The sequence below is a fragment of the Sphaerodactylus townsendi genome, linkage group LG04 (genome assembly GCF_021028975.2).
Source record: "Sphaerodactylus townsendi isolate TG3544 linkage group LG04, MPM_Stown_v2.3, whole genome shotgun sequence".
Classification (NCBI taxonomy): domain Eukaryota; kingdom Metazoa; phylum Chordata; class Lepidosauria; order Squamata; family Sphaerodactylidae; genus Sphaerodactylus; species Sphaerodactylus townsendi.
This window is the reverse complement of record NC_059428.1, coordinates 49438629-49464967: the sequence shown is the minus strand read 5'-3', so window position 1 is coordinate 49464967 and position 26339 is coordinate 49438629. Positions and strand designations below refer to the sequence as shown.

Here is a 26339-nt window from a genome sequence, read left to right as displayed (position 1 = left end):
AAAATGTTTTAAAACTACAAACAGAGGCAGAACTGTTGTCGAAGGCTTTCACAGGCGGAATCACTTGAGTGCTGTGAAAGTTGGTTTCGGGCTGTATGGCGTGTTCTGGCAGTCCTGGCGTTTACAGCTACCGCTCCTGTTTAGCATCTTTAGAGGATCTAATCTTGGAAAAACCGTGGAGTATATATCTGTGGTGTGGGGTATGTCCGGGTGGTGGAAGGCCCCATCTGCCAGTGCTCAAAACCAAGTCTAATTGAGGCATCCTAGGCCAAAGTAGTAACAATGAAGACTATGGCTTAGGTAACCCTGTGGGGATTAACTGTGGTGAGCATGAATAGAAAGTATCCTGGCCTGTTTCTTTTTTTGTCTATGGTCATCCTGTGTTTTGTGTGGAGCTGGTTTGACTCAATAATCACCATCCCAGGGCAAAAAGACACCATAAAAACAACTGGTACATAACATAAACAGAATCTAGAACCTCTGCCTCCTACAAGATGAATTAGATCACCTAAGCGGAATATGACTATGTCGTTCTAATACCCATAAATCAGAGACTTCCAAGACTGGGAACCAACCATGAGCAGGTAAGAGCCATCAGAGGAAAGTGTTCTTACTGTACATCAGGAATACACAGTGGCATAGGAAAGAGCTGATGAAGAAGCACAACCTACAAACAATCTACAGACCCTACAAAATGGATGCTGCCATGCACAGGATGCAGGGATCACTCTGAGATCTCATGGCTGTGGCTGGGGAAATTTGGGGGGGTGCCTGCTGTCAGGGGTGCGATGGTTAAGCTAGAAGCACCAAACTTTCAGGGTATCTTTAGGAGTCTCTCCTAATGATACCACCCAGGTTTGGTGAAGTTTGGTTCAGGGGGTCCAAAGTTATGGACCCTCAAAGGTGTAGCCCCATCTCCTATTAGCTCCCATTGGAAACAATGGGGGATGCGGGCACTCCCTTTGGGAGTCCATAGCTTTGGACCCCCTGGACCAAACTTCACAAAACCTGGGTGGTATCAATAAGAGACTCTCCTGATAATACATCCCAGGTTTGGTGAAGTTTAGTTCAGGGGGTCCAAAGTTATGGACCCTCAAAGGTGTAGCCCCATCTTCTATTAGATCCCATTGGAAACAATGGAGGATGGGGGCACCCCCTTTGGGAGTCCATAACTTTGGACCCCCTGGACCAAATCTCACCAAACCTGGGTAGTATTATCAGGAGAGTCCCCCAAACAATCCCTGAAAGTTTGGTACTGATAGCTCAAACAATGCGCCCCCTGCAGACCAAAAACCGAAAAAGCACTAAAATGTTTTAAAAACCCACAAACGGAGGGGCAGAGCTTCGGACATGAAGGGGGGTGGGTTTCAAACGCGAGAACCCCCCCCCCCCTACGGCCATGATAACTGCTCTACCTCCCACGCCAGTTTTGCCACCTTAACCCCTTCCAGGATTTTTATATTTTTCAAACAGCTGCACAAGAGGCAAAGGCGGAACTGGCACCAGAGAGCTTTCTTATGCCTCACTCATCGAGCTTCCCCTGCCTGAGGCGACCCAACCCAAGCGCAGTCTCCGCGCCACGCCCATTCCGCTGGGCCCCTCCGATAGGCGGCGGACGAGCAACAAGTCTCCAAGCGCGTCGCTGATTGGTAGAAGAAGAGGTTCAGTCCCACCTCCCGCACATTGTTTCCCCGCCTGGGAGGAAGGACTGAGCTCGCCGGTTTTGCTCACACAGCAGCCCACGTGTCGATTCCTGGCTGAGCTCCGGCAGGTCTGTATGGAGAGCACGGGAGGGACCCTCGCGGGCTGCCGAGGAGAACCACGCCTGTCCACGCCACGAGGCGTCTCCCGGCTTTTATGGGGCGGCCACGCTGCTTAGGTGCGTCCTCTGCCCACCCAAGGCCCGGTAGCTCACGCTGATAACTGCGTCTTGGAGTCACTCGGCTGGACTAATGCAGATCCTCCTTCTGCCACTGCACCGTGCTTTTAGAGGCCTCTAAACCCCCACTTTCCTAACTTGCTCTTAAAACTCATTCCTTTTTTATGAGCTTTCTCGTTTTTATGCGCCTTTCATTTTTTGCACCGCTGGTTCCTTGATAGGTTTGCACATACTTGGGCTTGCCCGATTGGCTTCCACTTAGACGGCCCAGCACCCAGTAAGAGCGAGGAGTCTTTAGCTCTTCCGATGAGCAGCGCTGGGCTCTTTTCAAGAATGTGCTCCAGGTCAGGGTAAAGTAGGCCATGCTGAGAGACAGTGTCTGGCCCAAGATCACCCAAGGCAGAGTCTCTTGGGTCCTAGTTTGACACACTGACCGCTATTTCATGCTGGCTGTCTACTAAGGATTCGTGTTACAGGGAGATAGAGCACTTTATATATTTTCAGCTGCAAGCATGTAGGTTTCTTGCAGACATTCAACAGATAACACTCATTGGCCCTTTCCCTGTATTCAGTGTACCCTCCTAGGTTTTGTCTCAGGAGAACAGGCCTGACACACTCTGACTAGGTTATTTACAGATATTTCAAGTTATACTCTGTTCTGCACAAAGATGATAATAGGGTACTTGTTCTTCTGGCACAGAACAAAGCATTCCAGACCTTCTTTGCTCTGCCTGGGTCCTAGTGCCTACCTAGCCCTGCTCCCCACATCTGTTTGAAAATAAAAATACATTCTGGTATAGATGCTCTTGTATCAATGTACCATGTTCAATAATGCACAAAATAATGGCTTTGATAAAGGCACTGCATAAAAATGAATGATAATTCTCATATTTGTTCGGGAGTATATCCTAATGCAGATGCATACAACTTTCTCAACTGACCGAACTATTAGCTTTCTGTGGAACAGAGTGCATAGCTCTGGGAATGCAAAAAGGGCTCTTTATTTTCAGTTCAAATCACAATTCATCTGTGATGTCACTAACTGAGTGTATGCAGGCATTCACTCTCAAACCTCAGCCTGCTGTCTACAATTTTACAGAGTTGTGCCACTAATGTAATGTACCACTTTGAACACTCTGAATTCATGCTAAGGAATTAATGTCCCTTTCTGAAGTTGGTTCTTATTTGAGAGCAGCAGTGGCATAGTGGTTAAGAACAGGTGCACTCTAATCTGGAGAACCGGGTTTGATTCCCTGCTCTGCCACTTGAGCTGTGAAGTCTTATCTGGGGAACTGGATGGTAGCCTGTGCGCTCCAACACACACCAGCTGGGTGACCCTGGGCTAGTCACAGTTCTTCTGAGCTCTCTCAGTACCACCTACTTCACAGGGTGTTTGTTGGGGGGAGGGGAGGGAAAAGTAAACCCCTTTGAGTCTCCTTGCAGGAGAGAAAGGGGGAATATAAATCCAAACCCTTATTTGAAATTGCCAATTTTCTATAGAAAATGAAGGTTCTTACCAATCAAGAGCATTCCATTTTCAGCTCTCCAGTTTCTTCTCCTTGTTGATATTCTAATCAGGTAATTCTCAAATGTATGTAACATAAAACCTATCCTCCCTCACAGCCATTGTTCATTTGCCAGTTTTCTCTCAGTGTTGTTATCCTAAATTGGTTTTGACCAGGAAAGGAAGGGAGCATAAAGTGGTGCCTGTTAAAATATTTAGTCAAAGATGTAGCAGGCAGGAAAGGGAAATAATGTTTTATACATTACCTTCCTTGCCCAGGGGGTTGCAGGGGTTGCCGAATGCATGACGGGGACATTGCACAGCATCTTTGAGCTCCTTTTTTAAAAATCTCAAAATGCTTTACATGATGGCAGCATTAACACATCCTCTGTGGCGAAACCAGCCATTAACAACAAGCAGCGCTTCTCCCGAAGAGAGTGAGTGGGAAGGTTAGTTGAGGATGTTAGGCTGTTATCATTGCCATAAAACATGCAATGGGATCAAAAGGAGTCAGATAGACCAGCATTTTAAAAAGGTTTATCTCAGGGCCAACATACATGATATTGATAACAAAGGTTTGAAGAACTGAGGTGACCCTGCTGAGACATAATTCTGTTTTTTTAAACCCCAGACAGCCTCTCTTAGAAATTTAAATGGTTAACCTTGAAAAACACACCATGTACAGCAGTAACCCAGTTAACTCTGTTGCCAACAAGTATGCACATTGCTCAGGTCTATCTTACAGTCTGGTGTTTTGCAATGAACATGTGAACTGCCATCTTGTCATGAGTTGTGTTTGTAATGAAGTTGAACTGTGGTGGCTCGGTGGCTTCTCAGACCTGTTGCTGTCATTTAGTAAAGAGGATCTGTGTGGACTCCCCATTCTAGGAACAGCTTTTTTGGGAGAAGGGGTCTCTCAAGTATATATCACTTTTGAGTACTACTTCGGCATTCCCCTTAAATCAGTTGTAGATCTTTGGCTATTAGTAGGGCTCCATTGTCTTTAGAAGTGCTGGGCTCTGGACCTTTTTGCATCAAACCTGAATAATCTGCTACCATTCGTCTTCAGTATGCCTTTCTGCTATATTCCTTTCCGCTGTTACCTGTTATCCTCAAGATGCTCAGAAAAATAAGGAATGAGTCTTTCTAATACCTTCCAAGTGGCCATGGAGACACTGGTTGGCATCCTTGGTGGAGTTCTCAGTTCAGGAACCATGGAGACTTTCACCAGCCCAGAACCTCCTTTGCTGGGGACCAGAATGGTTTTGGCTGACCATGTGGTTATTGAAAGGAACAGGCTAAAGACTGTGGATCCGAACCAGAGATCAAAGAGACAATGATTGCTTTCAGAAAACCATCTACTCAAAGAGTTTATAATGCCCCTTGAAAGCTTTCCATAGATGATATTGCTGTAAGAAAGTGGGGCAGCTTGGGCTCCTACAGGAAGAGGTCAGACAATAAATTAAGGCCTCTGTTCTAAGGCTGCAAGTGGTGGTTATCTCAACAGTCATCCCTTCCATAGCTGGGGTTCTCACTTCCAGACATCCACAAATCCTCTCCTTCCTCAAAGGACTCAGTCTGTCTAACCCACCAGTAGACCACAGGTTCCCACCTGGTGGCTTCATGTAGTTAATTATTAACAGCTCTCACTAAGCCACCTTTAAACCACTGAGAAAGGTGTTGCTGAAGTGGCTGCAGATGAAAGTTCTCTTCCTCATGGCAGTCACATCAACCTGAAGAGTCTCCAAACTAGGGTTGCTTTCCACAAGAAAGAGGTTTCTAATTTTCCACAAGGACAAAGTGTTTCTGCGACCAGACCCAGGGTTCATCCTGAAAGTAAATTCTTCTTTCCATAGGGCACAAGAGATTCATCTCTTGTTTTGTCCCAACTCAAAACATCAGAAGGAAATATCCTGGCATACACTCAACCTACAGATAGCCTTCAGAATATACAAGAGGGTACATCTTCTATCAGATTTTCTCTTCATTTCACTATCAGCCCCAAACAGAGGAAAAAGAATATAAAGGACTGCTGTCAGTTACACCATCATTCAGTTCATATGTTAGGCTTATATAGTCTGTCAAATTCCACCACCAGGAGCATCATCACTCATTCTCTTCAAAGCGCGGGCACGAATGCAGCCTTGGACTCTCAGTTACCAGTGGAGGAGATTTGCAAGGTGGCTACCTGGGCATCAGTGTCTATTTTCGTTAAGTACTACAAGTTAAATACTCCGACATCTGCGGGCACGGCCTTTGGTTGCAGAGTGTTACAGTAAGTGGTGGGTGAAGAAACTTCTCTCCCAAAGTCACACTGAAAAGCAGATTTTGGATGCCCCACACTCTGAAGGTGTCCTCCTCAGAGACAGAATGGAACCTTGGATTACTCACCATAAAGGTTGCTACTGCTCTGATGTAAAGAGGACATCTTGCCCACCCAGAGTTCGATTGTTTTTCACTGGACTGCAGCAAAGAAGTTCAAGTATGAAGAAATATAGGAAGTTCCTTATTCACTGTTCCACCTAGGAAGGTCAAAGTGAAGAAGGTCATCACTAAGTTTTCCTCTTTTCCCATCCTATTTCACAGTAGTTATTTGTTTTTTTCCTTTCTGGATGTCTTTTTTCATAATGTTCAACTGTTTATGTGTTCATACCTTATATATTGCTATGTTGTTCTAGTTCTATTACCTTGAGGTTCTCTGGCTCATAAAGTTTTTAAACTGAGCTACACGACCAGTAGGGTACCAATATTCAAAAGTTTAAACCTGCATCCCAAAGGAAAGGGCGGGGATAACCCACACTCTGAAAATGCTTTCCTTACTGCAGAGCAGAAGGAATCTTCATGGTGAGTAATCCAGTGTTTCAGTATGAGCAAGTTCCACGAATCCTGTGACTTAGCTGCTTGAAAACAAAGTTCCTTGGAAGTCAGTAGAACTTGCAACAGTGATCTTCAGGTTATTTTGTATTTTGCTAGACAGTGCAATATTCTGCACACCTTTTGCCCTTCATGCATAATATTTGGAGGTAATATATTCTATAATGGTTTTCCTGGTGTTTTTTCTTTTTTGTATATTTGATCATTTTGTTTTGCTTGCATAAAATGCACTTCAGTCCTAAAGTAGACATCGGTGAAGTCCATTCCAGTTAGCTATGTTTAAAGATTATGGCCAGGCAGCCTGACTTTATGCTTACCTAGAAGTAAGTTATATTAGTTCATTGGAGCAGACTCAGAATAGCTTGTGATCATGGCCATGCTTGTTTAATTCCATTCATTTCACATTTACGTCTAAGTTAAACGTGCGTATAATTAAACTGATAATTTCTGTGGTACTTGCACAGGATCATGCCAAAAAAAGGAAGGAGACGGACTGGAACAGAAGAGGAACACCAGACACCATGCAAACAAGCAAAAGTGGAACTGATGTGTCCCTTGCTTACAAAATATGATCATCCAGAAAGTGTGTTTGAGAGTTTGATCTTTCCCATAAAACAAGAGGAATTTTTCAGAGACTACTGGGAGCAGAAGCCGCTGCTTCTTAAGAGGGAGAACCCCTCAGTGGAATCCTATTATCAGTCTCTGTTTCAGTTAACTGACCTGAAAAGCTTAGTCAGCCAGGGTTTGTATTACGGAAGGGATATTAATGTCTGCAAATATGTGAATGGCAGAAAGAAGATTTTTAACAAAGGCGGCCAAGTCAGCTATGCACAGCTGAAGAAAGAGTTTGATCAGAAAAAAGCCACAGTGCAGTTTCATCAGCCCCAGCGATTCAAGGTGAGCTTTTGTAGTTGCCCTACTTTGTGGTGGCTTTTGCAATTGTAATTTTGAGGTAATGCAGGCAAATACTTAACTGAGGGCTTGAGATCTCATGTGCCAACTCTCCAACTGAGTTCAATGTTATATGCTACTGTAACCAGTGCAGCTGCAAAAGAGCCCAAGGATATTTCTCAAAAAAAGAAGTAAATTGCTCAGTTTCTACATTGCTCACTTTATTATTCCTTCTGGGTACACAGTTACCACTGTGATGACAGTGTCAGCTCAGGTATTAACTTCAACAAATTGAAATATGGAGACTTATCATGTCATGCAGCTTGTCTATAAGTACAACTGTGGAAAGAAATGAATGTGAGGTGCAAGGTTTTTTTTTTTTAAGCATTGAACATGCAAAAAAGGTTAATTAGTTTGCATAGCCTTTGGGGGTGATTACGGAAGTTGTTTCAAATGTCATCTTTGATGCTGAATTGAATGTTTTTTGAAATAGCATCAATTTAATCTTGCTTGGCTTTGGTAATTGAGGAAAATTATGGAATGTTTATTTAGTTTACTACATGTACATTCATTGTCATTGTGCAACCCAAAAGGGGGGTTCGGCTGAAGTCACATTGGAAGAAGGGTTGTGCTGATGTTTTTGCCACCATCACTGTGCAAAATGGCACAGATACTGGTACAGAGATTTACCTCAGCAGTGGGGTGCCGTACCAGAGGAACCCAGAAATGGTATTCCATGCCATAATTCCTCTACTACAGGAGGCAATGCTGGCTTTCCAGGGGAGTGTTTCCATGGATGGAGCCAACCGAAAGGAATTTCAGCCTGGAAATACTCTCTGTGCCAGCAGCCAACTTACATCAGCAAAAAATGTGATGGAAGTTGGTCTTCTTAATGGGATTTTCAGGTGGCTGTGTTTTTTCCCTCCCCCAACCCCTTTCTTGTACCACCGGAAACCCCATTCATTATGGGTATGCTGTTGTGGTGCTGTCCCCACCTGCCAATCTACTCCCCCCCCTTCGATTGGACTTCCAGTCTCAGGAAGCTACATGGAGTGTCAGTTTTACAGGAAAACTTTAATTCAGATAGAGGTACAGGAAATATATTATTTTTAGTGCAAGAGGAGGAATGATTCAAGTTGGTATAATATTTGAATCTTGGGAAGAAATTGCTACACGGTGAATTTAGTGGAAGTTCAAACTATACACTAGAAAGTATTTTTTCTAGTGTGAGGGGAAGAATGGTTCAAGTCAATATGATATTTGAATCTTTGGAAGCAATTATCACACTTGGAGATTGGAGTGGAAGTTCTCGAAATTGATATTTTCTTTTATGCATGAGTTCAAGAATTGTTTCCAGGACAATTTAAATATTGTGATTGAAATGTTATTTGTGTAAAGTATAACTCTTGATTAAAATGCATTATTTTTGAGTTGCTTATTCTGCTGCAAGTGAAGAATAAGTGTGCCAGGCATGAAGAAAGACATAATTATTTTCTGGGTTGCGTGGTAATCAAATCATTGTTGATGGTTACGTACTTCATTTGTTGTTTCTTAGGCACCTACTGTGCTTTAAAGGAATTATGCTGTAGTTCTCTATATAAACCGTGCTTAAAAATACTTTGTTCCCAATACACATGAACTCGCATGAAGTTGTCTTACACTGAGTCAGATTACAGGTAAGTACTGTCTACTCTTGAGTGGTAGCAGCATTTCAGAATTTCAGATACAGGTTTTTTTATATCACTCACTATCTGGTACCATTTTAACTGGAGACCTGGATCTTGGATTGGAAGCCAAGCAGAGATCATCATCATGACTCCAACATCCCTTCTTCTCTTTCTCATGTACTAATGAATCTTTTTGTTTGAAATTGCATAGTGAAGAAGTTTCCCAGCGGAGTTGTGCATCCACTTACTCCTTTTGGCAAAACTGGTCTTCCCCGCATTCTCCACCAAATCTGTTACCTAGCTTAACAGTATGAAAACCTTTTAAAAGTAGCAGTGGGGAAAATAACTCAACTTGGCAGTGTGAGAGGCACGCTAGGTGGGATCTTTTAGACAGCTATACCAGAATTGGTTTGTGAAACGTTCTACAGAGAATGCAAAAGAGACCAAATTGTAGTTTTAAATATTTTTACATAAATTTTGGTTGCAAACAATCACACAGTAAGACATGAAGAAGCATACACATAGTTCCTAAGTGATATAAGCAGGGAGAAAAAAGATAGGTTTGGATGATAGGTTGGGAGGGAGAGCAGGGGACTTAAACGTTACCTAAAGTCAGCTGAAGAAGGCATGGATTCCTATGACAGCATGGAGAGTGGGGGCCAGCAGCAGCTGGAGCCAGCAGCCGCTGGAGTCAGCATTGAGAACTTGAGCCAGCATTAAGAACCAGCACTGAGAACCAACTTCTAATAAGGAGCTGGAGCAAGCCAGCGAGCTCGCTAGGAGCTGGCTAGCTAGCCAGGTAGCGCTAGAGTAGAGAGCCAGCAAGAACTTGGGGTGAACTGTATTTTTATGCTCCTGTGAGCAGTTTGGGGCAGGAGCTAGTAAGTTTTTATTCCTGTATTTTAAAGTAAGTTTCTATTCCTGGATTTTCATGCTGGGATTGCAAGGCTGAGCTAATTAAGGGCTCATCTATTGTTTCTAAGTCCCAGGATAATAGAGTCAATTGTTTCTTGATTACATCAGGAGCTCTGAAAGGCTTTATGCAGAGTAACTCCTTGGTGTTTCTGCTCAGGTATTCAATTTGGCTGAGGCTTTGATTGGATCAGGAAGGGATTGATTGTTAGGGAGATCGTATCTAGAGGTAGAGGAAATATAGGATCTGGTATCAGGGAAGGAACGATGGTAAATGTTTATGGTTTCTAGAGGCAAAGAGATACTACAATCTTAGGGCAAGGTATTTTGTATCATTTGCATAGCTGCAGCCATGGCAAGGTGTGGTATTCAAGATACAGTCCATGAGGCCTTTGAAGGTGCTGAGTGAATTAACTCTTTCATTGGTGTGCTGGCAGATCTCCTTTTGCAGAGTTGGCCTGTTTTTAGCTTGGACCTCTGCTCCACACATATGGCTGTTAGCTTTTATTAAATATATATATTGTATGAAAAATCATATAGAATCCATGTTTCCAGAAGGTAGGGTATGAAGGGTAGGGTTACAATGTGATGGAGGAAAGAGAAACCATTGTCTTTGTCCTGCTCACTGTCTATTTCTTCTTTTCTTAAAATAAAGGATGAACTCTGGAGAATCCAGGAGAAATTGGAATGCTTCTTTGGCTCACTGGTTGGATCTAATGTTTATATTACTCCTCCAGGGTCCCAAGGCCTGCCTCCACACTATGATGATGTTGAGGTAAGAGGACATACAATTGTCTATGAGCATTCTGGTCACAATTGTTTCCAGCAGCAGAAAGTGACTTCCTGGAAGCCACTGTATGTGTTTTATATAATGGTTGGTATGTGCATTCACACTGGCACTTTCTGGTTCATGATAGTTTAGATAATCCCTGCTACTTGTCAATGTTATCAGGATATTTTTATGTTTTATAAATAACAAATGTATGTTCTTCGGTCAGATTGGGTCAGCATTAGATATTCCCTTCTGCCGCTGTGGGCCTTCTTAATGCATCACTTATTTTTGTTTGTTGCAGGTGTTTATTCTACAGCTGGAAGGAAAGAAGCACTGGCGACTGTACCAACCTACTGTGAATCTAGCTCAAGAATACAATGTCGAACCTGAGGATAAAATTGGAACTCCAACACATGACTTCTTATTAAAGGTACCAGTACTTGGTGCCTGTGGTGTAGACTTTTAGACCTTAGATAAGGGAATATTTCTTTCAAATGTGTATAGAATCTGCTCTTTGCTGGCAAGGAATCTTGTCTGCATCTTGTAGATCTTAAATGAAGGTCTTGGTGACTTGCTTGGTAGAGTTATCTCCACCATGTTTCTGCTTTCAAACATCTTTACTACTTTTATTTCCTACAGATCTTTCCTGTATTATACAAATTAGATGGTGCATTTTGCGTCGTTCATGTGCAACAGCAAAGATATGGTCAGTGTGGGAATGAGCCTGACATGTCAGTGGGTTAGTTTGCTGCTTTCCCACTTGTGCTTTCCTTGGAAATAATTTCTTCTTTCACTGTAAACCATTTTTGTTATGTTGAAACAACAAATCATGGTTTGTACACATTCCTCCAACCTGGACTAATAAGGTGGTGCATTCAGACCTAACAAATCATGATTTGTTGTGAATGTATTCAGTTTATGAGCTGTGCATATGGAGAGAGTGGAGGATCCTAAAACTGATTTATGTAATGAGAAACCATTGCTATTAGTTGTGAATCGTGCTTAAGAGTGTAGAAGCTGTTGTGTAGCTGTTGCTGATTTAATTCGGATAATCTGGCTACCTTTCATGCATCTTGGAACTTTGCTTGGCTAAAGGTGGCTCAAGGTACGTCCCTGATGGAAGAGGTTCTTCCACTAGCAAATTGTGTCTTGTGCTGATGGAATTCATCACACTGTGCTGACGAGAATGGTATGATATCATCCACAGTAGTTGCATCATTCTTAGCTGATCAGAATCTGAAATGGTCCATAATAAAGAATTGTGACTGTTCTGTAAATGTATGCATTTTGGGACTGGCAGGATAAATATAGTGATATATATAGTATAGCTGTAGAGTTTGGAGATGGAATTCTTTTGCAAGAGTACATCTGTGCATGCTACTGGGAGGGTTCTGTGAGGTAGAAATGGCAGATTCAGCTGTGGTTGGTATTGAGAAATTTTAAAAATATTCACAAGCACAGCAATCCAGTCATTTAAAAGTCCATGTAATAATTTTAACTGTCTGCATCCACCCAACTCCTTCTAGCCTGGAGACCTATTATATTTTCCAAGAGGAACCATTCATCAGGCTGACACACCTCCTGGGGTATCTCATTCTACCCATGTGACCATCAGCACGTGTCAGAACAAGTAAGCATTCTACTTTGCCTTTCTTGTGAAGCTTTCTTGCCAGTGATTTTGTGGCACTGAAAGCCACCTACTCAGCACAGAATGAATTTTTTTCTTTAAGTGAAGTTCTATGAAGTGCTTGATTGAATAAGCGGAGAGCCCGTGTGTTGTATTTTATCGATGGGCTTTTTTGACCCATTGGCCTAGGTCAGTGATGGCGAACCTTTTTGAGACCGAGTGCCCAAATTGCAACCCAAACCCCACTTATTTATCACAAAGTGCCAACCCGGCAATTTAACCTGAATGCGGAGGTCCTCCGCCCCACCCACTCGAGCAGGGGCCAGCCTGCTCTAGCCTCCAGCAAGTCCTGTACGCACTGCTCTGTGCCTCTCTAGCATCTCTGCCTCCTGTGCGCCCCCCCCCCGCCCCCCACCGGGGCAGCAGCCACCTGGAGCACAGGCACCAAGCCCGCCAGCTGAGTCCTCCCTACTCACCGCGGTGCGCGCATGTTGTGCTCAGTGGCTCAGGCCAGCCTAGATGTCTGTGTGTGGGGTGTGTGTGAAAAATGACGAACTCTGTGTGTGTGTGCCCACAGAGAGGGCTCCGAGTGCCACCTGTGGCACCCGTGCCATGGGTTCGCCATCACTGGCCTAGGTGACATCTGGGACCCTGCTATTTGACAGCTGTCTCTAGAGCAGATTTTCATTGATTTTTGCAGTACTGAGTCTGCCCTTATAAACAAGGGTACACTACTAATTCATGCTTCTGAAACTTCCAAACTTGTATAGAGTGCCCTTTTCATAAGGCTGGCCTTGTGGAATACCTAGAACCTGTGGCTGATGCAAAGTTCTACATCTTGTCTCTGGTTAAGGATGCTGGTAGCAGTCTTTACCTTGGTGGCTTCTTCAGTTTAAATTCTGGTACTGGCTTTGATCTGTAAAGTTATGTATGGTTTGGGTTCTACATTTCACATAGCTTGGAGCAGGGAATATCTAATGCTGAATATGTAGTCATTGGTTGAAAAAGGGAAATCATCCAATGGAGCCACAATTGACAAATATCTGAGCAAAGGAAATAAAATAGGCAATATACGCATCTTCTCACTCTGGGTCTACAACTTAGTGTTGGTAACTAGTGTTGGTAACAACAACATTGTTTTGGTAATTTAAGATGTAGGCTGTATAAACCAGATTTCTTTTACCTTTTTCTTAGGCATCTTGTTGGTTTCTTTTCTTGAGGTCCAACTCTCCTGAAAAGAATTTCAAAATCTTTTTTCATCTCACCATGTACTCTGGACTGTCTCAACATGTCAGAGATTCTCTGTCTTTGAGACCCTTTTGATGCATTTTTAATCAGACATTTCAGAAAGCTCCTGTTACTTTAATTGAATAGATACTGCATCCACTGTCTCCTTCCCACAAAGAAAACTTCACCTCTCTCTCATTCGATAAGTAGGTGGGTAGATAAATAGATACATACTGGCAACCCCCATGTTTCCACAAACTGGAAGGTAGAAGGAAAAAAATTGTTCTATAGCCTGACTAACTGTAAAAGTTCCAGGATAACCCCTAAGCATCCACAGAATGCCTGTTCACTTTGCAAAGCAGCATATTTGGGGTGAAGAGTCATTTCACTTCAGTTTTGTTCAGTTTTTAGGTTAGTTTTCATTAGCTTTTCATGGGATGATTGTTTCAATTGCTTTATTATTTGTTGTTGCTTTACTGTTGTTTCATACTACTTCAAATATTTGTAGTAAAAGCCACATATAAATAAATGAACTTGTGACTTTTTTTTTCCTTGGAAAGTAACTTCATAAAAAAGTAAATTGCAAGGAAATCATTGCCTGTAGTCACCTCTTGCGACACGCAAAATTTTTCACTCTATATGCATCCAAAATGCCTCCACATTCAGACCCAAACTTCTTTATTCAAGGTAAAGGACATCCAACAGCTGCATCCACTCTCAACCCTTTCATACCCTTATACACAACTCTCTTAAAGGAATATACACACTGTACCACTATACCATATTTTCCTTTGCTCAAACAGGTGGTCATCTTGTTCTTCTTCCTCTTCTCTCAATATGTAAGATAAGGAAGCTTGTTATTTAAGTAATTGGAACTAGCTAATAGGACATTGGGCCTGATGCTTGAAGCTTATCTTCGTAAGTTCGTTGTTTTCAATAGGAAACATTGCCTCAGATTGACTTGCTTGTCATTTTTAATTTTTGTAATGCCTTTTACACAACAGCTCTTGGAGAGATCTCTTGTTAGATGTCATTCCTGGACTTGTGTTGGATTCTGCAAAAGATGACATTGACTTCCGGAAGAGTATACCAAGGCAGTTACTAATGGTAAAGATTATTTATTAAATTTAATAGACTGCCCTACCCCCAAGGGGCTCAGATTTAGATTGAACTATTCCAGAATATTAGATTGAACTATTCCAGAATATTAGATTGAACTATTCCAGAATAACTAACATGTTTACTTACTATAGTCTGACAGCAGCCATATTCCAGATGATAAGAAAGTTATATGTGATGGAAATTCATACAGCACTCCATAGTAGCGATAGTGATTTGGTAAACCCAAATCACCCAACATCCCCTTCAGTAGCCTGGGAGCTGATAAAGCTGAACATGGTTTGGCTTTATCAGCCTTTTGGAGTGGGGTCTGTGGGGGAGAGAAAGAAAACTGAATGCTGTGATGTGATTATGCATCCCCCCTCCACGCTGCTTCCCAAGTCCTCTGGGGCTCAGCCCAGCCCAGCCCAGCCCAGCATTCAGATCTCTTCACTACCGCTGCTTCCCAAGTCCTCCAGGGAAGGGAGAGATCTGACTGCCATGCTAGGCTCAGCCCAGTGCAGCATTCAGCTGCAGTTTTCCCTGTGTGGTCCTGAGAAACTGCAGTGGGATAGCTAAAATTTTTCCAAGTTTTTAAAGCCCCCCAAAACTTGGTAAAAAGCCAAATAAAGCTGATAGATATCAGCTTTATTCAGCTTAACTGAAAATTTCAGGGTTTTTAAAACCTGAATTTGAAATTTACCAATTTACCAATCATTGGTGCTCATCCTTCTCTGTGCCACATTGTATTTGAGACCTTGACTTTATCCAAAACATTGACCATGGGATGAAAATTTTGATACTTCCAGAAAACTCCTCATGGCTACTCTTTTCTTCATGCAGGAGACTTCACAGTAAGTTGGTAGCCAGCATGTGTAAAATCTGAAGAGTTTTGTACTTCCTTCTCTATTAAATTAGGATCTTGTTTCTGACCTTAGCTTAAACTCTTCATTTTCTCCTGTTTAGAAACTGGATTTGTCTGAACCATCCAAGAGACTAAGTGGTTTCCTGAGACATCTTTCTCATCAGCTGGAAAATGGTGGAGAACTGAAGTCATCTGACATGAAAAAAGATTTCATTATGAACAGACTACCGCCCTTCTTGGGGACTAGCTTTGACTCTTTGACTCCAGGTGATTTAAAAACAATAAACTTATTGTTGGTAGTTTTCTCATGAAGAGTGAGGAATCAGTTCATTATGAAATATAAAGCGGCGCTACACTTTATTTACCAATTAGTCACATGGCATCGGTTTGCTACAGATGAAGGCCCCTTCCAGAGCATTTGTTTGATTATCTTCCAGGACCCCCACCATCTGAATTTGGACTGGTGACAACCTGAGAAAGGGCCTTCTTGAAAATGGCACAATAATTGGGGTTTTACCTCCCCAGGGAGATTATTCTATACCCTTGATTGTTATCTTTCACCAGCAAGTTAAGACTTCTTTCTATTTTGTCTAGGTTACCTTTACTGAACCTCCTTTTTCTTTGTTTTGAATTGTCAGTTTCATTTATTTGTACAGTTTTTAAAAGGCGATTTTTCTTCTACTTGTTTACTGCCTTGGGGGACCTAATTGGGCAGAAAAGTGGCAAAGGTTTTAAATAAATACTTTCAGGGCTGACTAAAGTACCTTATTGAGAGACCAGAACATTCTCTCCTCTTAAGTAATGTGTTTATATTTTCCTTTTAAGGAGGAAAACTGCCCACAGTTGACAGCACAATCAGATTACAGTTTAAAGACTACACTGTAATTACAGTGGAACCGGATCAAGATCCTTTGGTGCGTATTCAGAGACTGCCTGTAGTGAACAGATTTTCAGTTAAGCTTTCTGCTTTGTTAGAGTGGCTGTGTGTTATTTTTAGACTACTTAGTTGTATCCCACAGCACATGATCAGGATTTATTACACTGTAGTGACAGTCTTGCTGGGTTCATAAAAGTGAAGATGACATGAACTGAAAATATTTTTTGGAGAAGCTTAAAAACTAGATTTTAGCTTTTTAAAAAATATAACCAAATCTGAACTTAGTTGAAGACTTTGCTGCATAATTTTGTAAGAACTACACTAATTGTTGCTACCCACACACATGATGAATAGTGAGGCTCCTGCATCGATCTTCTATGGATCCCAGAGGGATTCATATTTCCTTTAACAAATAATGCCTATATTTATGCTTTCTTTGATTCTTAGGATGATACGCACAAAGAAATGGTTTATATCTATCACTCTTTAAAGAACAAGAGAGAAACCCACATGATGGGGGATAACAATATGAATGAGGAAGGAGTGTTCCAGGTTTGTCCTTTATTCTGTTCTTATGGACCTGTTGTATGCATATTATAGTACTTTGCAGAAGATGTCGAATGCTTTGTTTAAACAAACATCTGTAACAATTTTTTTTTTAAGATGCATGGGTTACGGTTTCCACTCTCCCATATGGATGCACTGAAGCAAATCTGGAGCTACGATACAATATGTGTGAATGAACTGAATCTGACTTCAGATGCAGAGAAAGAAAACTTGGTGGTATCATTGTGGAGCGAGTTGCTTATTGAAGTAATCTGAAGGTGTAAACTGGCCAACATTGAGCAACCTTCTATTTCCCTGGGAGATTTATAGTATAATCCAACTGAAATTGTTTAAATGAAATTGTTTAAATGAAAATGTTTAAATGCTGCAAGTACTGGAAGAGCAAAAACATTGCCTGTCTTGTTTGTGAAGGCACTTATTTTGATGTAACATGAACAGATTAGTTTATGTATTCCAAAACACACAATACTCTTAGTTATTTTGTGTACTGATAAAATAATCCTTGGGATTTTGTAGTAGCTCAAAAAAGTCTCTCTTCGATTTCTTGATATGTAGAATTTGAGAACATTAGTACTATGTAAAATCTCTGAATCCCAGTTGGGAGGTACCTTGTCTAGTATTTGTAGCAAACATGAAGCTTGCCACTAACTGTATGAAGGATATGCCATGGTTAGTTGCTAAAATATGAAGCCACCATAAGGGTCTTTTATATTTTATCGGTGCCATTTCTCCTCATCTGCAATACTACTGCAGGGATAAGAAAAACTATATATTGTCAAAGGTTTTCACGGCTGGAATCACAAGGATGTTGTGGTTTTTTTGGGCTGTGTAGCCATGTTCTAGTGGAGATGCAGAAGAAACGTCAGGAGAAAATACTACTGGAACACAGCCATTCAGCCCCAAAACCACACAACTTCCTAGTGATTCCAGCCATGAAAGCCTCTGACAATATATAGTTTTTCCTCCCACAACATCCTAAAAACTATATGATTGGCTGTATCTGCTACAGTCTTCTCAGGAGGTGTCTGCCATCTGTTTGCACCACCATTACAATTTGAAAAGTAGTTCTTTGTTAATTGGCTGCAGAGTAGTAATGTGTGGAAGAGGCAGGAACTAGTGCACAGACTCAGCTCTTTAATTATCTGGGACAGGAAGGTGCATATGGGTGATTTTTCAAACCCACTACTACAGAATTTAAAAATTGTTATATAAAGTGGAGAGATTACAAGGAAGAGTTTCCCCCTCCACCCCAATATCTGGATACTGCCTTAAACTAACAAAACTTTCTCTGGAAAGACCCTTGGAAAAACCAAGTCACAAAATGTTAACATACAAAAATTAAAGCATTTCAGAGCTGGTTTACAATGCTCGTGGGAAACCTTTCTTTTGCTTGTTTTTCCCAAACCAATGCAATTCCAAAGTGTAAATTACCTGATAGGTGGAAAATTCAACTACCTCTGCATTTCTTGGAAGAAACTTTTAATTGCCTGGGGAATGACTGGTCACTTCCAAGTGACCTACCGACCCATGGCCTAGAGCTACACTGTGTGTTTAGAAAGTGATATTATCACATCGGAATTCAGGAAGGCAGATTGCATTTTGAATGTTTCTTTAAGGGGAGAAAAACTTTTTAAAATTAGTGTGTCTTAACTAATGTATTATCTTTTCTATAATAGGGCTTTTAAAAAACAGGACTACAGTTACACATTGTACATTTTCTGTATAAGTAGTTCACCTTAGTAGCATTGTAGGACTAAGTGCATGGAGAACCTCAGTGATTTTAATATTTTACTGTATACATTGAAGGCAGCTGCATAGCTTGTTCAGGGGAAATGAGGAAGTATCTATACAAATAAAAGACAAATGCTGACTGAATATATTTTAAAGTGTTTTAATCCAGTGGTACAGAGACATAACCTCTATATACATTATGTATAAGGTCACTTTTTTGGCAAAATCGAAAGATTGGAACATCAGTTAGTAGCTGGTAAAAATTATTGCCTTTTGATATTATAAAAATGAACAATGTCGATGATCTTCCCCTCTTCCCTGCAGTATCTATACAACATAATATACATTCACAAATTTTTATTAAACTCTTGAGAGCATGATCCAGTTCCACTATCTAGTTCCTCAGTCTATTCTCAGTGGAGATTACCGGAGCTGTAGATGAAAAGTAACTTGTACTGAGTGAACGGGTGGTAATGACTAGGTAGGCTTCCATGTAACATCTCTATGCAAGCCCTGTCTGAATGCCAGAGCATTGAACAGGGGACTGGATCAGACTTCCAAGATATAACACTGATAACACTAACTAAGAATGACTGAGGTGCACTTGATATTGCATAGCCTTCAAACCACAAAGTTATTGTGTTTGTTATTTAACAGTTTTTTAATCTATTACTAAGTGCCTTAGTAAAGACTTACTTATAAAACAACATAACTGCAAAAAGTAAATACATTTTTACAATCTAAAGTGCAATTAGGGCATATTCCAAACACCTATTCAGCAGTGCATTTTCACGTAGGCTGTACTTGGTGACTGGACACCATACAGCTCACAGTGAATGCTGTGTTTACAGGTGGAAGCAAATGCAGTAGTTTATGGTCAGACACTAGAAGCCTGAGATATCCCTGCCCTAAGGGAGGAGCTGGTATACCTGTTCCAGTTTGCTACAAATATGGTTGATGGCCTGGGAGACTGTGTTTTCACGTGTCTGACGTTTGCTTGGTTGGAGCTACAGCTGAAGCTTAGAATCTGGATTTAGGTAGAATTTCTTAAGATTACAACCTCTTCATATAAAAACAGAGTTTCTGGCGGTAACCTTGCAGCTTTAGATTTCTCATCATTTTTATAACAGTCTAATCTTTATGATAATCAGAAGTCAAAGAAAAAATAGCTTTTTTTGTTTCAGCTAATTGAGCTTGATTTCATTTATTTACAAGGTTACATTTAAGACATATTGTAGCTAGTACTTTTTATTACAACACAGGAAACAACTGCTCCAGCATGGGCAATTATCAGTTGCATATTTTGCAATCGAACAACTGAGCATGAGCCTCCGCCTAAAAAAGATGCCACTGCTCCTTATAAACAGCAGACTGGCAGGAACCTTCTTTTTTTAAAAAAAGATTTAATGTATCCTGCTTTGGAGTGGAGAGAACAGCTGCAACCACACACCTTTCTGATGTTGTGATAGCATCATCCTGTGAACTGGTATTTTAAATCACAACTTAACATTCAAGTTGAGTAACACAATGCCTATCTTGGATCAGATTACTAAATATGAGGAAAATTCCTTAGGGGTGGAAGAGACCCAAGTATGAACTTATTTATGCAGGAATTCTCAAGCTGTGTACAGGGTGTAAACAGCTCATTTTTCATACTTTTAAACGTTAAAAGTAAATATTCAGGTTTTTTACAAGACTTTAATTCTGATACAGTTTTTTAAACAAAATGATGTGCTTTCTAGTAGGCAATATCTCCCATCTGAAATTGGACTAAAAGTGCTTTTATGTTAGGCTGAATTTTTGCGGAGTGCAAGCAGGCCCTTTGCAGTTTATTTTTAAACAACCATCCATTAAATTAGTTACTGATAGCAGTTTGAGGTGATCAAGAAATTCAGTGACAGGTGCAATTATCGCAAGAATACAACAGAGACAAAACACACATTGGACAAGGTATTTGTGACTGAGTTGCAAAACAGATTCATTTTTGCTGAAAAGTAAGCTGAATCTGCTTAATTGGATCAGAGCACTAGCACAAGAATATTTACCATCTACCTATATCCACTGGTGGTAATAAAAATAATGTTTTTCTAGGAATGCAAACAGTAGCTGCTGTGGAAAGGGGAGGATTTAGATTGGGGAAACAGCGCAGGAGGAAAGTGGTAACTCCTGCGTTAGCACTCTGATTCAGTAGCCCTTGCAACCTTGAAAACCAATGTCCTGAAATTCAGTCACACCTCCTGGGCATTAAAACAATAGCCTAATTATTTAAAGACCTTTTCATAGAATTAGGGTGATGAATTTCAGTATCCCAGCTCATAAGTACTTGCTATTATAATAGCAAATATGGGCTGGTAAAATGACCAGAGGGGTCTAATGCAATCACTAGTTGTGAAAATATAGACAGCTTTTGCGCTAAGAATAAAATTCAGCTGCAAGAATCCCATTATTCTCCATCAACCTGTGTTTTAGTTTTGCATAAGGAAATGAGGAATAGTCACAGAATTTCCCCTGAATACTCTTGATCTACTTTATAGATAATAGAATTGTCCTGAGGATAGATACCCAGAAGCAACAAATAAACTGCCTTTTCAGATACAGTTCTTACAACATTGGTTTTATTACCATTTTGAGAGTTGATATAAGCCAAAATAGTAGTGTACATAAAGTATACTGATGACGCTTACCTGAGACTAATCATTTGTGAACTTCCAAGTACAAGATATTTAAACATAAAGAGAACAGTGCAGTAATCTGTGAGCTTCCATTGGCAGTTTTAAAAACTGGAGGAGGTAAAAAAAACTTAGCCCAAATTTTTACAAAGCTATCCTTACTTGGACCAAAAGAATTAGAACACAAAATAAATAAGCAAAGATTGCATTGTCAGCATGGTAACATCTGCCACTGGTCCCATCTGGCAACGCTGTTTATAACTTTCCATAACCTAGGGTGTTTTTTTAATAAGCTTGATAATCATTGACTCTGTGCCACATATGATGAAGTCAGACAGATCCTGTGCAGTCCAGTGTTGTGTGACTTCAAGTAGTTTGTTCAAGAGTAAGTTTAGGTCATGTTGATTCATGTTTTTAATGTCTTTACAGTCATGAACTGAGCTCATAATATGTCAAAGTCCCATTTCTGTGTACATTCATTGACATTGAGCTGATTTACAACAATGTGGTTTCTGTCGTAGTAGTATCCTCCTAAAATATGAAAAAAAATAAAAACTGCTGTTTAGCACAGACTATTTAATGAACTATTTGGAAGCACTTTTTAAAATTTGACATAGACGTTTTATAATTTTAAAATGTAACTATTTTAAAACTGCCAGTAAATTCATCTACGTGTGAACTGAAATCTATTTTTCTCCACAGAATTGTGCATGTTTGACAATTGTTTCAGTAACTGTGAAAACAATCGGGTAAAAGGGTACCTAATCCCTTAGAGGGAATTTCAGAAGTAGGGATGAAATAGTCTCATTATACCCATGGGAACTGCGTAAGGGCTGGGGATATAAGGCAGCAGGGAAAAGGGATGCACAAAATACAAATGGATCATTTACTCTGACATTCTATTTTTTGTACAGTTCTTAGGAAATGGCACACCTGAATATCTCAGGATTACACTGCACAAGACCCTGCTATTAAGCACTAGTGACTGCATCTCTTAAAACAGAGACAGAACATGCACATCAAAGCAACATCTCCAACATCATTTCCCTTCTTCAAATATGGCTAGGATGTTTCTTCGAAAGCAGCATCCCTTGCAGCCCCCCCCCCTCTCCCCAGCTGGACATGTTATGACCACTATTACAGAACAAATGATCTCGACCACTTTTCTATATCAGATACAAATATGACTTTTCCAAAGGGAAATGTTTCACAAAGGAGTGGTTAGAATTATTTTCATAGGAAACTTCCATTTAATTTCACAATGAACTGGTTGATACATAACATCAAATCATGGTTCACTGTTATACCAACAAGTTTGGGCTTGATCCTGGTTGCAGTTCTGACTTCCAGACAGCCTACTGTTCATTGAGAAACAGGGATGAAAGAAGTTCTAGTGCAAAAGGGGGAAAGGAAGGGGGAGTGCATGAACTCCAGATTGTTTTGTGTAGCACCAAATCTTGGTTTGGAATTATACCTAAATCAAACTGCTACGTGGAGTAACTGAAGACATTATTGCATGTAAATCAATAATATACTATAATGATCTTGTCTATGTATTTGGTAAGTCGTGAGCTGGTGTTCCAATGTCTCATTTACATGCAGACCTGTCTGACACAGGTGTGCATATTTATTCTAAATAAACTTAAAACAATTTAAACGACTCATTTAAGAACAATAATAGAGGCAGGCTTTGGTTAGTACCTTTGATATCCAGAACAAGCTGGTCACTGAGGTATGAGCTGATGGCTCCATCTTGGTTGAGTGTCCATTTTTGTCTTGCTTTTCCATGTTCCACCCACAGTGCTACTTTAGCTCCTGGTACATCTCTGCCTCCAATGACATCAAGACAAGCATCGTTAACCTAGAAGTATATTGGAAAACAGAACGTGTTCACTGTCATGAATAGACTCCAGCACTTGTATATATTTTGGTAGGGACCTCTACAGAAAATGTGGTTTAGCCACCAACTGATAGTGCTCATCACTACCACAACTGATTAATGAAGAGAACTGGCTTTTATTACTGCTTGATTTAGCATGGAACATTTTACTTGGCCAGTTAAAAACACTAAAAAAATGTTTGTGTGATACAGGCCAGCAGTACATTGTAGGTAGGCACAAAGCTGTCAGTCACCATTCCTTTAAGGCTTAAGCAGATGTGGCCTTAGCACAAGGCAATACTAAGGTTTCATATTCTCCAGAAGACAACATTTTTCTACTTCTAATATTTCAAGTGTGCTACAAGCTAGAGCAAAGGAACATGAATTTTACTGTTTGCATCAGATAGGAAAATGACTGAGGTTGGCTCTGTCTAGAAAAGGCTAAAAAAAGGGCTAAAAAATCTGCGTGCAAAAGCGTTTACACTAATGTTCTAGATGGGCACTAGTGGAAGAGAGCCTCCCAGACAAATCAGCTTCCACCTATCTTGTGAACAGAAGTCAGCTGAAAGCATTTTGCTATATAAATGTTAATTGCCTTTTTGCACTTCCACTAGCCAGCATCAAGCTGGGTGATACAGAATGACCTTTCAAGAGATTCAGACTTTGTTTTGTTTGTTACTAATGCATGATAAAGACTGATGGCGAAATCTGATCCAAATGAGAACATCACAGCAATTCAAAACACTAAATACAATCTGCTAATGCATCAGAACTTGGAAAAGATACATACGTTAAAAACAAACAAACACTGTGCTCCCCTTAAGGCTGTTACAAGCCCCAACAAATGTTACATTAGTGATCTTTATATGGTTTTAAAGCATACCCTAGTTTCTGCCCCAAGAAATTTGTTATCTAAAGCCTTATTTACACAATTAAGAAAATTTATTTTGTGAATGCAGTGGAAAAACAGGTCTGTAAACTGGTAGGATGGAAATAGCTGGCAGGATAATTGCAGAGGGAAAAGAACTGTTTGTTCCTCAACAACCTTGTGCCTTTAAAGCCAGGTTACTGCTACTATGAGAATTGGGGCCAGAAGGGCATAATTTGCAGTAGAAAAGTGGAATAAAATGAAGGGACCTTCTGGCTTTTTCCAAGTTTGCAGCTAAACTGAAATTTCAGCTTAGAACACACTCAGGCGGATTCCACATGGGCTAAAAACAGCGGTGTGAAAGCAGTGTAAACCCTTTTATACCGTTTTAAACCATTTTCACACCACTGTTTTTGGCCCATGCAGAATCCGCTTCAGCCATGAAATTTCAGCTTCGAACACACATACAGCAGGAGGATGTTGGAAAAAATAAAAAGGCAGTTCTTCATGGGGGCTTTTTATACACTTAAATGCAGAATAAAGCAGAGAGAATTGAAACATTGCAGTTTCAATAACTAGCAAACCACCTTGGATTTGATGAGTCCATTTCTGTAGAGCCAGATCTGAGAATCCTTGCCATTTAATGGGGAAAGACAAACTGATGTAGCTCTTGCATCTATTAGATTCCCAGCAACGGTCAGATATTTATCTTGGGATCTGTTCTTTATTCTAAAGTATACGGCTGGCTGAAATAGAAAAGAATAATTATCTTCTCGTTCCTTGTGTAGAAGTCAAATCCCTAACCTTTCTTCTGTAGCATCCATGACAAGCCACAAGTTTATCACCATTACCTGGGGCATAAAAACGGTCAGGAAGTTTTTACGACTGGTAGTAAACTGAAGTCAGAGACACATGTAGATTTATGAAATAAGCTCATTCCAAATCTCTTCAACACACAAACACAATTTAGGATCAAGATTTATTTTTTTAAAAAGTTTATCCTTCCGAAATAAAACAGGCAAATTTTAAAAAATCCTTTTCTATAATACCTGCTTTACAGGACGAAGAGAGCCAATGGCTTTCCAACCACTAAACTCGGTCCAGTTTAAAATTTTGCCAGGTTCAAGAAGAAATTGCTTCCCTAAGAAGTTGCTTCCTTCATATGCAATCCACCTAGTACAAAATAGAGTACAAACTTACTATCTCAACAGTGACAGCTTTACAAAACAGGTGTAATACTCATACTGGAAAGATACCCATGCTTCAAAGTAACAAGTGTCAAGAATGTAAGCGATTGTTGCATTAGAATAAAATCTTATTTTAGAATATTTTAGAATAAATTTTGAAAATTTATAAATTAGAATAAAATCTGAAGATTTATAACTTTCCTTGCAATTTAAAAATCAATGCTCAGGATAGTTTACAATATCAACTGTAGACAATAGTAAAAACTAGATAATTGCAGTCGTTAGCACTGGGGACAGGACTTCTGAAACACCAACTAAAGACTTTGTTAGCTATCGCTGGAAGGTAGAACTCGATAAACTTACTGCCCACTTCTCACCCACACGGATTGAGTAAGAAAGTGAAGATCCTTATTCAGGACAGAACTGACAGCTTCTTGCAAATGAAACTCTCTGCCTTCACAATTCTCTAAACCAAAAAGGCTGATGAAAGATTCAGCAAAAACCTATTAAGAGAGAGAAACATTTAGTAACATCTGAACTGTGCTAAGCAAATAATAGCCAAGGACGTAGTTTGCTACCATATCTCACATGTAGATCTCATTATACAAACTTCCCAGAGGCAGGGCTTAATCTGGCAAATTAAACCACAGTTTCACTATAAAATCTTCACTAAGATTAAGGTAATCAGCCAAAATTAGTGGCAACCATGGTTAAGAACAGTATCAGCACTGAATCATGTTAAGGCAATTATGGCAGCCCCACCTTCACCGCCAGGTGCCTAAGATGAGGGAAATGCATCCATAGTCTGTCTCAAAAGATATGTTAATAGAGGTGTATATTCCTTTACCCAGAACTCAACATGCTGGCCTTTCTTTGTTGTAGAATGCTGAGCCTGGGTCCTATTCCTGCCTAGCCCTGCCCCACCCCCCATCTAAAAGTTTGAAAATAAAAAAAATACATTTTGGCATTCATGCTCTTGTATCAAATAATGTACAAAATAATGGTTTTGATAAAGGCAGCACATAAAAATGAATGATAATTCTCATATTCGTTCAGAACTATATCCTAATATGGAGGCATATGATTTTCTCGACTGCTACACCTCAACTGACTGTACTAACATCTTTTTCTGAGATGCAGTATAGTTACATACTAAAATTATTTCTCAGCCAAGGCCCTGACTTAAATGGCCCAGGTTAGCCTGATCTTTAGAAATTAAGGAGGGTTGGTTTTATCTAGTTCATA

At 40.3% G+C, this 26339-nt stretch overlaps 2 protein-coding genes across 3 annotated transcripts in view; one reads left to right on the top strand and one right to left on the bottom strand.

Moving 5' to 3' along the window:
* Positions 1 to 1684: 1684 nt before the first annotated feature.
* RIOX2 (ribosomal oxygenase 2) lies at positions 1685 to 18635 on the top strand. Of its 2 annotated transcripts, none has more exons than XM_048492763.1 (10): positions 1685 to 1771; positions 6722 to 7154; positions 10383 to 10502; positions 10801 to 10929; positions 12026 to 12129; positions 14358 to 14460; positions 15418 to 15583; positions 16142 to 16230; positions 16641 to 16745; positions 16857 to 18635. In XM_048492763.1, exons 2-10 carry the CDS (start codon positions 6726 to 6728, stop codon positions 17013 to 17015), a joined length of 1404 nt encoding a protein of 467 aa, XP_048348720.1. In that variant the 5' UTR covers positions 1685 to 1771; positions 6722 to 6725; the 3' UTR covers positions 17016 to 18635. The 2 variants fall into 2 exon arrangements, with proteins under 2 accessions (XP_048348720.1, XP_048348719.1); XM_048492762.1 differs by having other exon boundaries at positions 1698 to 1879.
* Positions 18636 to 26339, bottom strand: part of CRYBG3 (crystallin beta-gamma domain containing 3) — a 71606-nt gene continuing 63902 nt past the window's right edge. Inside the window, exons 18-22 of the mRNA XM_048492761.1 lie at positions 25458 to 25597; positions 24957 to 25080; positions 24495 to 24653; positions 22862 to 23021; positions 18636 to 21691 (exon numbers count right to left, since the gene is read on the bottom strand). Coding sequence (XP_048348718.1) covers positions 21603 to 21691; positions 22862 to 23021; positions 24495 to 24653; positions 24957 to 25080; positions 25458 to 25597 — 672 coding nt within the window. The 3' untranslated portion in view covers positions 18636 to 21602. The remainder of the gene's footprint in view (positions 21692 to 22861; positions 23022 to 24494; positions 24654 to 24956; positions 25081 to 25457; positions 25598 to 26339) is intronic.

Excerpts from the sequence above, each read along its gene's own strand:
- RIOX2 (XM_048492763.1), top strand. The coding sequence starts at position 6,726 with ATGCCAAAAAAAGGAAGGAGACGGACTGGAACAGAAGAGGAACACCAG. Across the intron at positions 15,584-16,141 it reads CTTTGACTCTTTGACTCCAG|GAGGAAAACTGCCCACAGTT; the intron begins GTGATTTAAAAA and ends TTTCCTTTTAAG. Across the intron at positions 16,231-16,640 it reads AACCGGATCAAGATCCTTTG|GATGATACGCACAAAGAAAT; the intron begins GTGCGTATTCAG and ends TTTGATTCTTAG.